This window comes from Capra hircus, chromosome 3 (assembly GCF_001704415.2).
Source record: "Capra hircus breed San Clemente chromosome 3, ASM170441v1, whole genome shotgun sequence".
Classification (NCBI taxonomy): Eukaryota; Metazoa; Chordata; class Mammalia; order Artiodactyla; family Bovidae; genus Capra; species Capra hircus.
In genome coordinates, this window is record NC_030810.1 from 95,352,357 (window position 1) to 95,365,110 (window position 12,754).

The 12,754-nt window shown below is 40.0% G+C and overlaps 1 protein-coding gene across 1 annotated transcript in view; it reads right to left on the minus strand.

The window, feature by feature from the left end:
- The window catches only part of SPAG17 (sperm associated antigen 17), a 242,972-nt gene that overhangs the window by 39,977 nt on the left and 190,241 nt on the right, over positions 1-12,754 (minus strand). Inside the window, exons 32-35 of the mRNA XM_018046513.1 lie at positions 4,659-4,847; positions 2,622-2,767; positions 2,387-2,517; positions 493-620 (exon numbers count right to left, since the gene is read on the minus strand). Coding sequence (XP_017902002.1) covers positions 493-620; positions 2,387-2,517; positions 2,622-2,767; positions 4,659-4,847 — 594 coding nt within the window. The remainder of the gene's footprint in view (positions 1-492; positions 621-2,386; positions 2,518-2,621; positions 2,768-4,658; positions 4,848-12,754) is intronic.

Sequence of the window (12,754 nt, forward strand, 5' to 3'; positions counted from 1 at the left end):
TCTTTAAAAAAATCTTAGGTGAGGCTTCTCTAAGCTGATAAAATTACAATGGTTACTTTTTAACAATGAGATTCTGAGTCCCTATATTTAATATTTCACGTTATTCTTACATACTCAGTTTGTGCGTTAATAAATTAAGAACAAAGGGAAAGTGAAAGACCCCAGATTGTGTGTTAAAACTAGCAAATATTAGGAGAAAGGGAGCTTTCTATATTGCATAATATCAGTAATGGGTTACTCAGAGTAGATATTTTTATATGATAGGAAGATGTTCAAACCAGCAATGTAGGCTAAAAATATAAAATTGAGATTAGTCAGGTATATTTCTCCAAAATCTACAAATGTCAAAGTATTCAAATATAAAACTCCTTGATCCCATTAACAATTTATAAAAGAATGAAAAGACGTGAATATACAGGAGAAGACCTGAGCGCTGGTCCATGGATGGATGGATATGCATATATGGTAACTTCACAGCAGAAAAATTTATACCTGAACTGAGGGAAAGGTCTCCCACGTCCTTGACTGGAGATTAGGAGGAACAATCGTATCTAATTCTTTCTTCATTAGCCACGGTGACACTTCACAGAAAGGGCGAAGGACGGTGATGCTCAGGGCACCTGGGTCACAGAGAGTCACCTGTCAGAAATACTCTGAGAAATTTGACAAATATTAAACACATTTGATAAGCCAGGCACAGCAATAATGCTTAAGGACCTTGGGGTCTAATAAGGAAAGTCTTTTAGTCAGAGTAACATCTAAAAGCTGGATTTAGACCACTTGAAAGCATTAATTGACACTTCACCATCCTTCAGAAATCACATGCAAGTCCTGTCAGTTCTACCACTAAACATTTTTTGAGTTCATCTACCTCTTTCCCCTCCACTAACCCAACCTTAGACTATTTCTCTCAGAGAGACCCTGTTTTGGACCTCAGCAACAATGAACTTTTCTTCCCACCTCTACTCTGTGAATGAACCTCCTTCCACAGGCAGGGTGACTGATTATGTTAGCCTACCATGTAAACTTTTCTTTGACTTCCCATCACTTATATGATAAAACTGAGGCCTTAATGTTTTCTCCTGCCTCCTCAACTTGGGCTATTTTCCCTTCTATACTTTGGCTCCTTTGGCCTTTTCTCCTCTGTTCTCCAAAGTTCCAAGCTTCCTGCTTTGTAGTCCCTCTTCCAAGAAAGCTCCTCCTCCCATTTTAATTAGTGCCTATTTATCCAGCAGTTCTTGGCTCGAGCGTTTTCAGGAAAGCCTTCTAGATTATGTCAGGCTGCCCTGTTAGATGCTCTCATCGAACCATATTCCTTTACTCCATAGGCCTTATCTCAATTTATAATCATACAGGTATTTGCATGACTATGTAATTAACGCCCATCTCTTTCCTTAGACTCTAAGCTTTGTGAAAGTAGGGTTTGTTGCTCTCTTAGCTCACCATTGTATCCCTAACACCCAGCCAAGTTTTGGTACATGGTGGGTTATCATGTAGATGCTAAATGACTGACTAATGAAGCAATTTGAGATGAATTCTTATTCTCTCACAGTTCTACACAGACACTGTACAACCAGTCAGAGCTCCCCACTTTCCATATTCATAGAGAAAGAGCAAATTTATTACATCATACACATGTACATGGATGCATTCAAAGATACAACTGCACATAGAGGTGGGCATACTCATAAATGAATACAAAATATATCCCACCAATCAGAGAAAAGATAAAAAAGGAAACACACACATAAACCTAGATAGACACAGCATATTGCTTTGGTGCATGGATAACATGAAAGTTTGTTTTTTCTGTGCTTAAATACACATGTTACATATACAGTGGTTCATACCTAATGCAATGTATGTCTCTATTTTTTAGTCATACCCTAATTTCTTTGAAATTAATGAAAATATGTAAATGCCCAATGAATATAATACATAACTTATCCTATATTTCAGGTTGAATTTCTAACTGACACATCAAATCTACCTTATTCTCTTGTTATACTAAATTCATCAAGGCAACGCCATCAAAATGACAAAAAATGAAGTTAGGAAACATACCTCACTTTTGTTTTTTGCTACCAAGATGAAACTAACACATAAGTAGGAACTTAGGTGCATAACTAAATCTACCTAACAAGCCTAGATGCAGATACGAATCTACTTATAGGTAGGAAAGGGACTCACACAGTTTACATAGGTTGATGCTTAGATAAAGCATGGTACAAACATACATCACTGTACAACCAGGCTGACATGGCCAGGTGGAAAGCAGAGTTGAAAAGCGAGCAAAGGGGAAAACATAGAGACCACATTAGGGTAGACTGGATATGGAGGATGAGAGTTGGTAAAGGACACAGCAACTTCCAGTCTGGCTCTCTACCTGGTTGTTCCTGTACTGGCTCTTGAAGAACTACGGTAGTTGATTCTCCATATGCCAAGGAGAGGTACTCTTCTATGTCACTGTCCCGAAGAAGCTCCAGTCCTGATCCATCAGCATAGATAACAAAAAACCTGTTTGCAGAAATAAAAATCTAATCCCTTGACACATTCAACTACAATGCTCCTTGAACTGGGAACTGAAAATCAAAGTCATGGTTTTACTTTTATCATATTACCTGGGGACATGTTCACCATAGATTTGCAGATGATTCTTATGAAGGTGAGTAGATGACAAACTGTCATAACCTTCAGCTTTTGCATTTAAATCATCTTCCAAGTTGTTTTCAGGTAGGATGGTTGATGCACTACCATCAGCCATGACCTAAGGGACACAGTATATAAGCAACTAAAAAAAAAAAAGCCATACAGCTTACATTTTTGTTGATCTCATTTGAGAAAGCAGGTAATCTTTTAGATATTCAGAAAATCAAAGATATTTACGTATAAGGTATTATTCCCTAAGTATTTTGTTGTTGTTTAGCCACAAAGTCATGTCTGACTCTTGCAACCCCATGGACTGTAGCTCACCAGGCTCTTCTGTCCATAGGATTTCCCAGGCAAGAATATTGGAGCAGGTTGCCATTTCCTCCTCCAGGGGATCTTCCCAACCCAGGGATCAAATCCACATCTCCTATATTGGCAGGTGGATTCTTTACTGCTGAGCCACCAGGAAAGCCCCAAGAGACTGCATTAATAAAAGTGAAAACCTAGGAGCACATCTTCACTGACAAACTACACCGAGAATGTGAAAACAAACGGGAAGACAAACCAGAATACAATCAGAGGAAGGCGACTAGATGGCAGGGGCACACCAGGGGACAATCTTATCTTCTGAGGATAAGTTCAGGGAACTGAGAATTTAAACATGGAGGAAAGACTACTCATGTGACAGTTGTCTTGAAATATTAAGAGTGACTATGGATTCTAACCCCAAATTAAGGACTCATGGATAGACCACCTTGGGGAACAGATTGAGGTTCACTCTGAGAAGTACATTCCTAGCTATTGCTCCTGTCAAGATACAGAGTGTGGTTTAGGCTGAAAGGCCACTGAAGGGAAGGCACAAGAAGAACATCAAAGCCTAGAGTAATGCTTGGCTTAGATATCTCAACTTAGAGGGTTTGGGCTTTAGGTTTCAATTTCAGTTCATTGTAAATCAAAGTCTCTTAGTAGCCTGAACTCAGGCTGCGAAGAGTCTCACTTACTTAGCACAGAAAAACAAACTTGGATCAGGCCTTGTCTGCATCCCATACAAAGTTGGGGACTCTTTGTCAGGGTTTCAAATCTAAAAAGTAACTTCAGCACCCACCAACCAACACATGAAATTCCACCAAGGGGTGAGGAGTGGAAAAAGTGTGCCTAGAGAAAGGGCTGGTGGACCTCTCCTTGTCAAGGGCCAGATAGTATATATTTTAGGGTTTGTAGGCCATAGAGTTTGTTGCAACTAGTCAATGCTGCCATTATATGCAAAAACAGCCACAGGAAATATGTAAACAAATGAGCATGGCTATGTTCCAATAAAACTTTATATAATGACACTGAAATTGAATTTCCTATAATTTTTTGTGTCATGAAATACTCTTCTCCTTCTGATTTTTCCCAACCATTTAAAAATGTAAAATGCAGTCAGCCTGCGTTTTTAGCTCAAGGGCCCATATGAACAAATGACCATGGTTTGTCACTGCCTGGCTTAGCAATAAGAGGAAGGACAGAGAAACAGAATACAGAGCTCTACCACTGACTAGCTAAGTCAGCTCTACCACTGACTAGCTAGGCTTCCCACCTCCCCATCCTCAGCCCTCCTGTAACCCTCACGCTGATAATATTTCTAAGGACTCTCTACCTAGTCAAACAGACTTGCCTGCTGTCTTATGTATTTTCTCTCACTTAAACCCAGATACAGAGCGTTCTTACATTATTCTTCATTGTTGACATTATTTTTAGAAGTTTAGTAACTTTTTCCCCCTTTGTTCTAATTATTTGTTTGGCTTTAACATTTCAACCATCCTCATTGTTGGATTTGCTATCCCCTAATGAAGCATAATCGAGAATTAAAGCTACTGACATTAATTGCTGTTGTCCAAAGCACTGACAGTAAGTAGATAACGAATCCCAAGGCAGCTAAGATAAAAAGCTATTGGGGAGCTCTCTAGGGTGAAATATCTCAAAAGCAAACCCATTGCCTCTCTCTCCATACTAATGATGCACTTTACCTGAAAGGTATTTCCTTCAGGATCCATGACCTCGCAGATAACCTCTGACGTGTGTTTCATGATATACCTGCTGGCTCTCAGCTGCTCACGTTTTTGAAAAGGATGGTATATGTCACTGCTTGATTCATGGCAATATATAGCTGAACAGTCCCTAGCAATATGAAGACAGCCTGTGTTTGGTGGTAACACCTGAAAAGGTCACACAAGGAGATAAATTATTCAAAATTTCTTGACTGACTTGAGAGATTTAGAAAATCATTTAAGGAAAAAATACTATCCATTGACTCGAGACACAAACTGTGTTTTCAGGAAGAAAATAAAAGAGGATGTAAGTTTTGGGAAAGACTACTTAATAAGGAGGCAAACAATGATTAGGATATAATTGTTCCTGCATCTCATATTTTATCTACCCACTTTAATACTTCTTCCAAGCAATGCAGTCTATGCCCCTTCTTTTTTCAGATTTTAATTAAAGTATTTAAAAGCATATGTTAAGTAAGCAGACTTGGCCCTCTTCAAAACTCTTGAAATCCTTTACTGTTTTTGGGCAAGGAGCATCTTCAAAGGGGTCAACAGCAATGGGACAAATGCTTTTAGAAGCTTTTATTTCTCCTCATTCCTCTGGTGGCTGACACAGACCTGAAGTAATAGCTTTTGTATAATGACTTCTGGTTTGGATAGGCTCTTTGAGATATAATTCACATGCCATATATTCTCCCCTTTAAAGCATTCATTGAGTGGATTTTAGTATATTTGAAAACTTGTGCAAACATTATCACTAATTCCAGAACATTTTCATAATCCTGCAAAGAAACCCTGATGCCATTAGTCATTCTGCATCTCCCCTGTCTCTGGCAACCACTGATCTGCTGTCTGTATGGATTTGACTATTTCAGACATTTCATAGAAATGGAAGCATGTGATATGTGGCCTCTTGCGTCTGGCTTCTTTCACTTGGCATAAAGTTTTTAAGCTTCATTTATATTGTAGTGTGTATCAATACTTGATTCTGTTTATTTCCACTTCAGTTTAGATGTGTGAAATTTAAAAAGCTTTTATGCTAATATGAACTCAAGTTTTTTCAATTTAGGTAGTTTGGGGAGATTTGAAACTCAAATCAAGCCTACATTTGCTAAACTGAGGAGTTCAAAGGTCACAAATTCAGCCAGTAAGTCCTCAATTTTCCCATCATTTGACTTGCAGTTGCCCAGGACAAGTTCTCAAATAGCTGCCAGAGTCTGGTTCCTCAGTTCCAGGTAGATCCTTCTCTTCATAGCCATGTTTCTCTCTTCCCCTACTCTTCAGACTTAACTTTCTGTGGCAGGTGGTGGCAGGGGTTGGGGAGAGGTGTCCCAGCCCGTGCAGCAAGGGCCAACAGAAGGGGTCTACTTGCAGAAGACATATGAAAAACACAATGAGGTATCTATCACCTCACACTGGTCAGAATGGCCATTATCAAAAAGTCTACAAATAATAGATGCTGGAGAGGGCTGGAGAAAAAGGAACCCTCCTACACTGCTGGTGGGAATGTAAATTGGTACGGCCACTACGGAGACCAGTATGGAGGTTCCTTAAAAAATTAAGAATAGGGCTACCATATGACCCTGGACTCCCACTCCTGGGCATATATCCAGAGAAAAACATGGGAAAGGATCCACGCACCCATAGTTCACTGCAGCACTGTTTACCATAGCCAAGATATGGAAGCAACCTGTGTCCATAGAGAAATGGATAAAGAAGATGTGGGACATGTACACAATGGAGATATATATACACACACAAATATATATATATATATAATTATATTATTCTGCCATTAAAAAGAAAGAAATACGCCATTTGCAGCAACATGGATGGACCTAGAGATTGTCATACTGAGTGAAGACAGAGAGAGAGAAAGGTGATATCACTTACATGTGGAATCTAAAAAAATGATACAAATAAACTTACTTACAAAACAGAAACAGACTCACAGAGAGCAAACTTATGGTTACCAGGAAGAAAGGGTAGACAGAAGAGATGGGGAGTTTGGAATCTACATGTACACACTGCTATATTTAAAATGGATAACCAATAAGGACCTAGTGCATAGCACAGGGAACTCTGCTCAATGTTATATAGCAACCTGGATGGGTGGGGAGTTTGGGGTAGAATGACTACATGTATGTGTGTGTGGCTGAGTTGCTTTGCTATGCACCTGAAACTATCACAGCATTGTTAGTTGGCTATATGCCAACATAAAATAAAGACTTTTTAAAAAAAGATTTGCATTTTCCAGTTTTATATATGTCTTATGTCTTTGGTTTCCCTTCTAGTCATGCATTACTGCCTTCTTTTGTTTTAAATAGATTATTTTCAAGTGTGCCATTTTAATTCCCTTGTTTCTTTTACTATGGGCTTCCCTGGTGGCTCAGAGGGTAAAGCATCTGTCTACAATGCGGGAGACCTGGGTTCGATCCCTGGGTTGGCAAGACCCCTGGAGAAGGAAATGGCAATCCGTTCCAGTACTATTGCCTGGAAAATCCCATGGACAGAGGAGACTGGTAGGCTACAGTCCATAGGGTTGCAAAGAGTCGGATACGACTGAGCGATTTCACTTCACTCTTTTACTATATATTTTGAGTAATTTTCTCAGTGTCTCTTGAGTATTACAATTAACATCTTAATTTATAACTGTCTAGATTGGATTGATACTAAGGATTTCACTATTATACACAATTTTTGCTCCATGTAGCTCTATTCCTTCTTTGTTTTATTGTCAAAACTTACATCTTTATACATTATAAGCACATAAATAAACTTTTATAATAGTGGTTTTATGTAGTTGCCTTTTAAATAAAAAAGGTCACAAAAATACATGTATACTGTCTTTTATATTTACCTATATTTTTATCTTTACCAGTACTATTGATGTGTAACTGAATTACTGTGTAGTGTTCTTTTGTTCAGCCTGAAGGATTCCCTTTAGATTTTCTTGTAGGGAATGTCTAAGAGCAACAAATTCTTTCAGTTTTTGTTTCCCTGGAACTCTATTAATTTCTTCATTTTAGGATAATTTTACTGAAAAGAGGAATTTTTGGTTGATGATCTTTTGCTTTAAGCATTTTGAATATGTCATCTCACTGCCTTCTGACTCCACGTTTTCTGATGAGAAAATAGCTATTAGTCTTATTGGATACATCAATTAAAAAATTTTAATTATGATATAGTTGATTAACAATGTTGTATTTTAGGGTTTTTTTTTTGAGGTCTCTCATATTTGATGAGCCTTTTCTCATTGCTTGTGAGACTTTGTCTTCAGACAATTTGACTGTGATGTGTCTAGGTGTGGATCTCTGAGTTTATCTTACTCGAAGTTTGTTGAGATTTCTTGCAATTGTAGATAGTTTAATCAAATTTGGTAAGTTTTAAGCCATTATTTCCTCAAATAATCTTCCAGCCCTTCTCTCCATTCCGTCTCAGACTCTTGTTGTGCGTGTGTTAGTATGCCTGATGGTACCCTCTGAGGCTCTGTCCATTTTTCTTGATTCTTTTCTCTCTCTCTCCCCCAGACTGCGTCATCTCAACTGATCTATTTTCGAGCCAGTTCAAATAATTGCTGATTATTTATTCTGCCAGCCAAAATTTGATCTTGAGCCTCATTAGCAAATTTTTCATTACAGTTATTATGCTTTCCAAATCCAGAATTTCTATGTGGTTCTTTAAAAAAATAATTTTTATGTATTGATAGTCTATACTTCATGTAGCATCATTCTCATTTTGTGCTTTAGTTCTTTACACAAGGCTTCTCACTTTTTAAAACATAACAGCTGACTTAAAATTGTCTCTTTAAATGCAAAGTCTGGGTTTCCACAGGGATGGTTTCTATTGATTGCTTCCTCCTTTCCCATCCCTGTTTATGAGCCAAAATTCCCCTCTTCCCCACTCCCCCATGTCTTATAATTTTTTGTTGAAAGCTAGATATTTTAAAATAGTATTATGTACAACTCTGGAAATTAGATCCTTGCCCCAGGACTTGTTATTGTTATTTTTGTTCTTGTTGCTATTTGTTCAGTGATTCCCCTGAACCATTTCTTTAAAGTTTATATTGTCATGCGTGGAGCTAATCTGCTTGTTGGGCTTAGAGTTCTCCTCATAACTGGGCAGATATGTTCTTAAGTACTTTGCACTAATAGATCTTTCAGCCTCCGCTGAGGGCTGTATGGGCTCTATGTGCATACTGGCAAATGTTTTCAATGCTGTAGTAGCAAGTTTTTAATTCCGCCTTACCCTGCACTCCCTGCTTGTGCAGAGCTTTTTGATCAGCAAGAGCGAGAGATCAGGGCTTTCTGAGTCCTTTTATGGGCCTGTTCATAGCCCTTCACAGGAGCGTGGCTTTCTAGATTCCAGAGAATATGTCAGAGCTTTTCAAAGCCCTCTATGGACTTCTCATTCTCCTTCCCCTTTTAACTCTTTTGTTTAGCCTCTTGTTTTTTGTCACTACTTCAACAGCTATAATGTTCAATTATCACCTCCTATGGGGAAAAGTCTATTTGTAGGGAGTGAGTTCAGAATCAGACCAAATAAAGACAACCCTTGTTGAACAGAGATTTCTAGAAAACGGACAGACAGGTCAAATAATGACATTTTGTGATGGATCGTTTGGGGAGCTCTAGATCTATTCTTCTTTCAGTGGCTGCTGGCCTGCTGGTTTTCACTGCTATCATGCATGCGAGAGTGTTGATGTTCAAGGCTACCTTGGAGCTGGGGGAGGGGAGAGGAATGTGGCAAGTGAAATCACCCCAATTCGTGCTGTTCTTCCCAAGATTGTCTTTTTTTTTTTTTTAATCTTCATATCATTATAGTCATTTGGTTGATTTCCAGACTTCTGAAAAGGTTGATTCTGTCAATAGTTCCAGTTTTCTAGTTGGTTTTAGAGAGCAGTAAGTGGATTTTTGAAGGGGCTTACTCCATCATTCTGGAAGCTTCTCAGATTCACTCTTTACCATTAGCCAGGCCAGAGAACTCTCCCTGGACCTTGACTAATTCTGAGGCTTCTCTGTGGTTTCAGGCATATTTAAGCATAGACACTGGTGACTGATTGAATTTGTAATTTTCCCAGGCTCCATAGGTCCTCAATAAAATAGACTCAAACTATCAGTTCAGTTCAGTTCATTTCAGTGGCCCAGTCATGTCTGATTCTTTGAAACCCCATGGACTGCAGCATGCCAGGCTTCCCTGTCCATCACCAACTCCCAGAACTTGCTAAAACTCATGTCTATCGAGTCAATGATGCCATCCAACCATCTTAGCCTCTGTCATCCCCTTCTCCTCCTGCCTTCAATATTTCCCAGCATCAGGGTCGTTTCAAATGAGTCAACTCTTCGCATCAGGTAGCCAAAGTATTGGAGCTTCAGCTTCAGCATCAATCCTTCCAGTGAATATTCAGGACTGATTTTCCTTAGGATTGACTGGCTGGATCTCCTTGCAGTCCACAGGACTCTCAAGAGTCTTCTCCAACACCACAGTTCAAAATTATCAATTCTTCGGCGCTCAGCTTTCTTTATAGCCCAACTCTCACATCCACACGTGACCACTGGAAAAACTATATCTTTGACTAGACGGACTCTGTTGACAAAGCAATGTCTCTTCTTTTTAATATGTCAGATTGACTGTAATTTACTGAAAGCTGCTCTGGACAGAAAAAGATGGCCCAACATTCCCAGAACTGAGACATATACACTAGGTGAAGCACCGCCTAGAAAAGCCAGAAAGAAAACCTGTAAAAAGGAGACAGCTTTCCTTCTAGGAAGTTAGCCTGGAAGCACAGCTATGCTGAAACACACAGATTCAACACGACAAATAAAGCAATGACTCATATACACACGTACATAGCAGTACGTATGTACAATATAGCAGCCAGTTGGCAAATAGAACTGCTCAGAGTTTAATATAAAATTTTCCTCTTTCTACTGATTTCACACACTGAGTAGAGGATAAGCCTCCCTCCATCATGATGTTAGTTTATGGCACTGCTGATAAGGAAAAGGACCTTCGAAGTCCTTTTCAGCAGTATTCCTAAGAATGCTTATTACATTTCTTTAACTTCTCCCAAAGGAGTCAGGTTGGTATCGAAGAGTAGTCAAAATCTTATTCCAGTGTGCACGTGCGCACACACACACATCCCTGTCCCCAGGAAGACAATCTTCTGGTCTAGGGAAACAAGTTTCTGTTCCTAGACCCAAGGACAGAGGAAGATTTCCCATGGGAGACAAGAGACCCATTATTTGTCTTCTTGTCTCTCTGCAACCTCCCAACTGGGTGGATGTTCCCACCCCCAATTGTGAAATACTATAATCATAGACTGCCGGGAGAAATATCAATAACCTCAGCTATGCAGATGACACCACCCTTATGGCAGAAAGTGAAGAGGAACTCAAAAGCCTCTTGATGAAAGTGAAAGAGGAGAGTGAAAAAGTTATCTTAAAGCCCAACATTCAGAAAACGAAGATCGTGGCATCTGGTCCCATCACTTCATGGGAAATAGATGGGGAAACAGTGGAAACAGTGTCAGACTTTATTTTTTGGGGCTCCAAAATCACTGCAGATGGTGACTGCAGCCATGAAATTAAAAGACGCTTACTCCTTGGAAGAAAAGTTACGACCAACCTAGACAGTATATTCAAAAGCAGAGACATTACTCTGCTGACTAAGGTCCATCTAGTCAAGGCTATAGTTTTTCCTGTGGTCCTGTATGGATGTGAGAGTTGGATTGTGAAGAAGGCTGAGTGCCGAAGAACTGATGCTTTTGAACTGTGGTGTTGGAGAAGACTCTTGAGAGTCCCTTGGACTGCAAGGAGATCCAACCAGTCCATTCTGAAGGAGATCAACCCTGGGATTTCTTTGGAAGGAATGATGCTAAAGCTGAAGCTCCAGTACTTGACCACCTCATGCGAAGGATTGACTCATTGGAAAAGACTCTGATGCTGGGAGGGATTGGGGGCAGGAAGAGAAGGGGATGACAGAGGATGAGATGGCTGGATGGCATCACGGACTCGATGGACATGAGTCTGAGTGAACTCCGGGAGATGGTGATTGACAGGGAGGTCTGGCGTGCTGCGATTCATGGGGTCGCAAAGAGTCGGACACGACTGAGCGACTGAACTGAACTGAACTGGCTGATAATCATAGACAACAATGGCTGTTAAACCTACCTCCTCCTTGATGTTTTAATTAATCTTTTTAGTGCTGCTAAGGTATGCTGCTGCTGCTGCTAAGTGGCTTCAGTCGTGTCCGACTCTGTGCAACCCCATAGACGGCAGCCCACCAGGCTCCCCCGTCCCTGGGATTCTCCAGGCAAGAACACTGGAGTGGGTTGCCATTTCCTTCTCCAATGCATGAAAGTGAAAAGCGAAAGGGAAGTCGCTCAGTCATGTCTGACTCTTAGCAACCTCATGGACTGCAGCCTACCAGGCTCCTCTGTCCATGGGATTTTCCAGGCAAGAGTACTGGAGTGGGGTGCCATTGCCTTCTCCATGCTACGGTATAGCAGTGGCCAAAATCAAGCTCTTTCTCACTCTCTTTCACATTGCCTAAAATCCAGCCTCACTCATCACACTGCTCAATATCCTTATGCTGGTGAGTAAGTAATGACACATGTGCCAAGGCCAATTAGGATGGGCAGAAGGTGTTTGTGAATGCCAGCTTTCAACTCTATAAAATTGTAGAACTATAAAATAAGTGTTGCTAAGCTTATTTGGAGTTCTTTTCCCCAACTGGGAGCTAAGATATGTGTGTTTCTCAATGAGGTGCAATAAATGTTTCAGGAGATGTAGGCAAAGACGCAGCTACACAATTGTATCAGACCCTGAATGTCTCCAGATTGGATCTCTTTTCTGTTACATCTCTTCCTTCAGTGGTAACTTACATTGGTGCTAAAATTTCTTTGCCTCTATAGTTGTAACCAGCAGAGTCTAGGGCTATGATAAAAATAAGGCCTCATCACAGCATCACAGATTTTTATGACATCTGGTAGGACAGGCAGTACTGAAATATGGATGCTTTCTTAAAAAATGAACATTCTGATAGCACAGGAACTCTGCTAAATGTTATGTGGC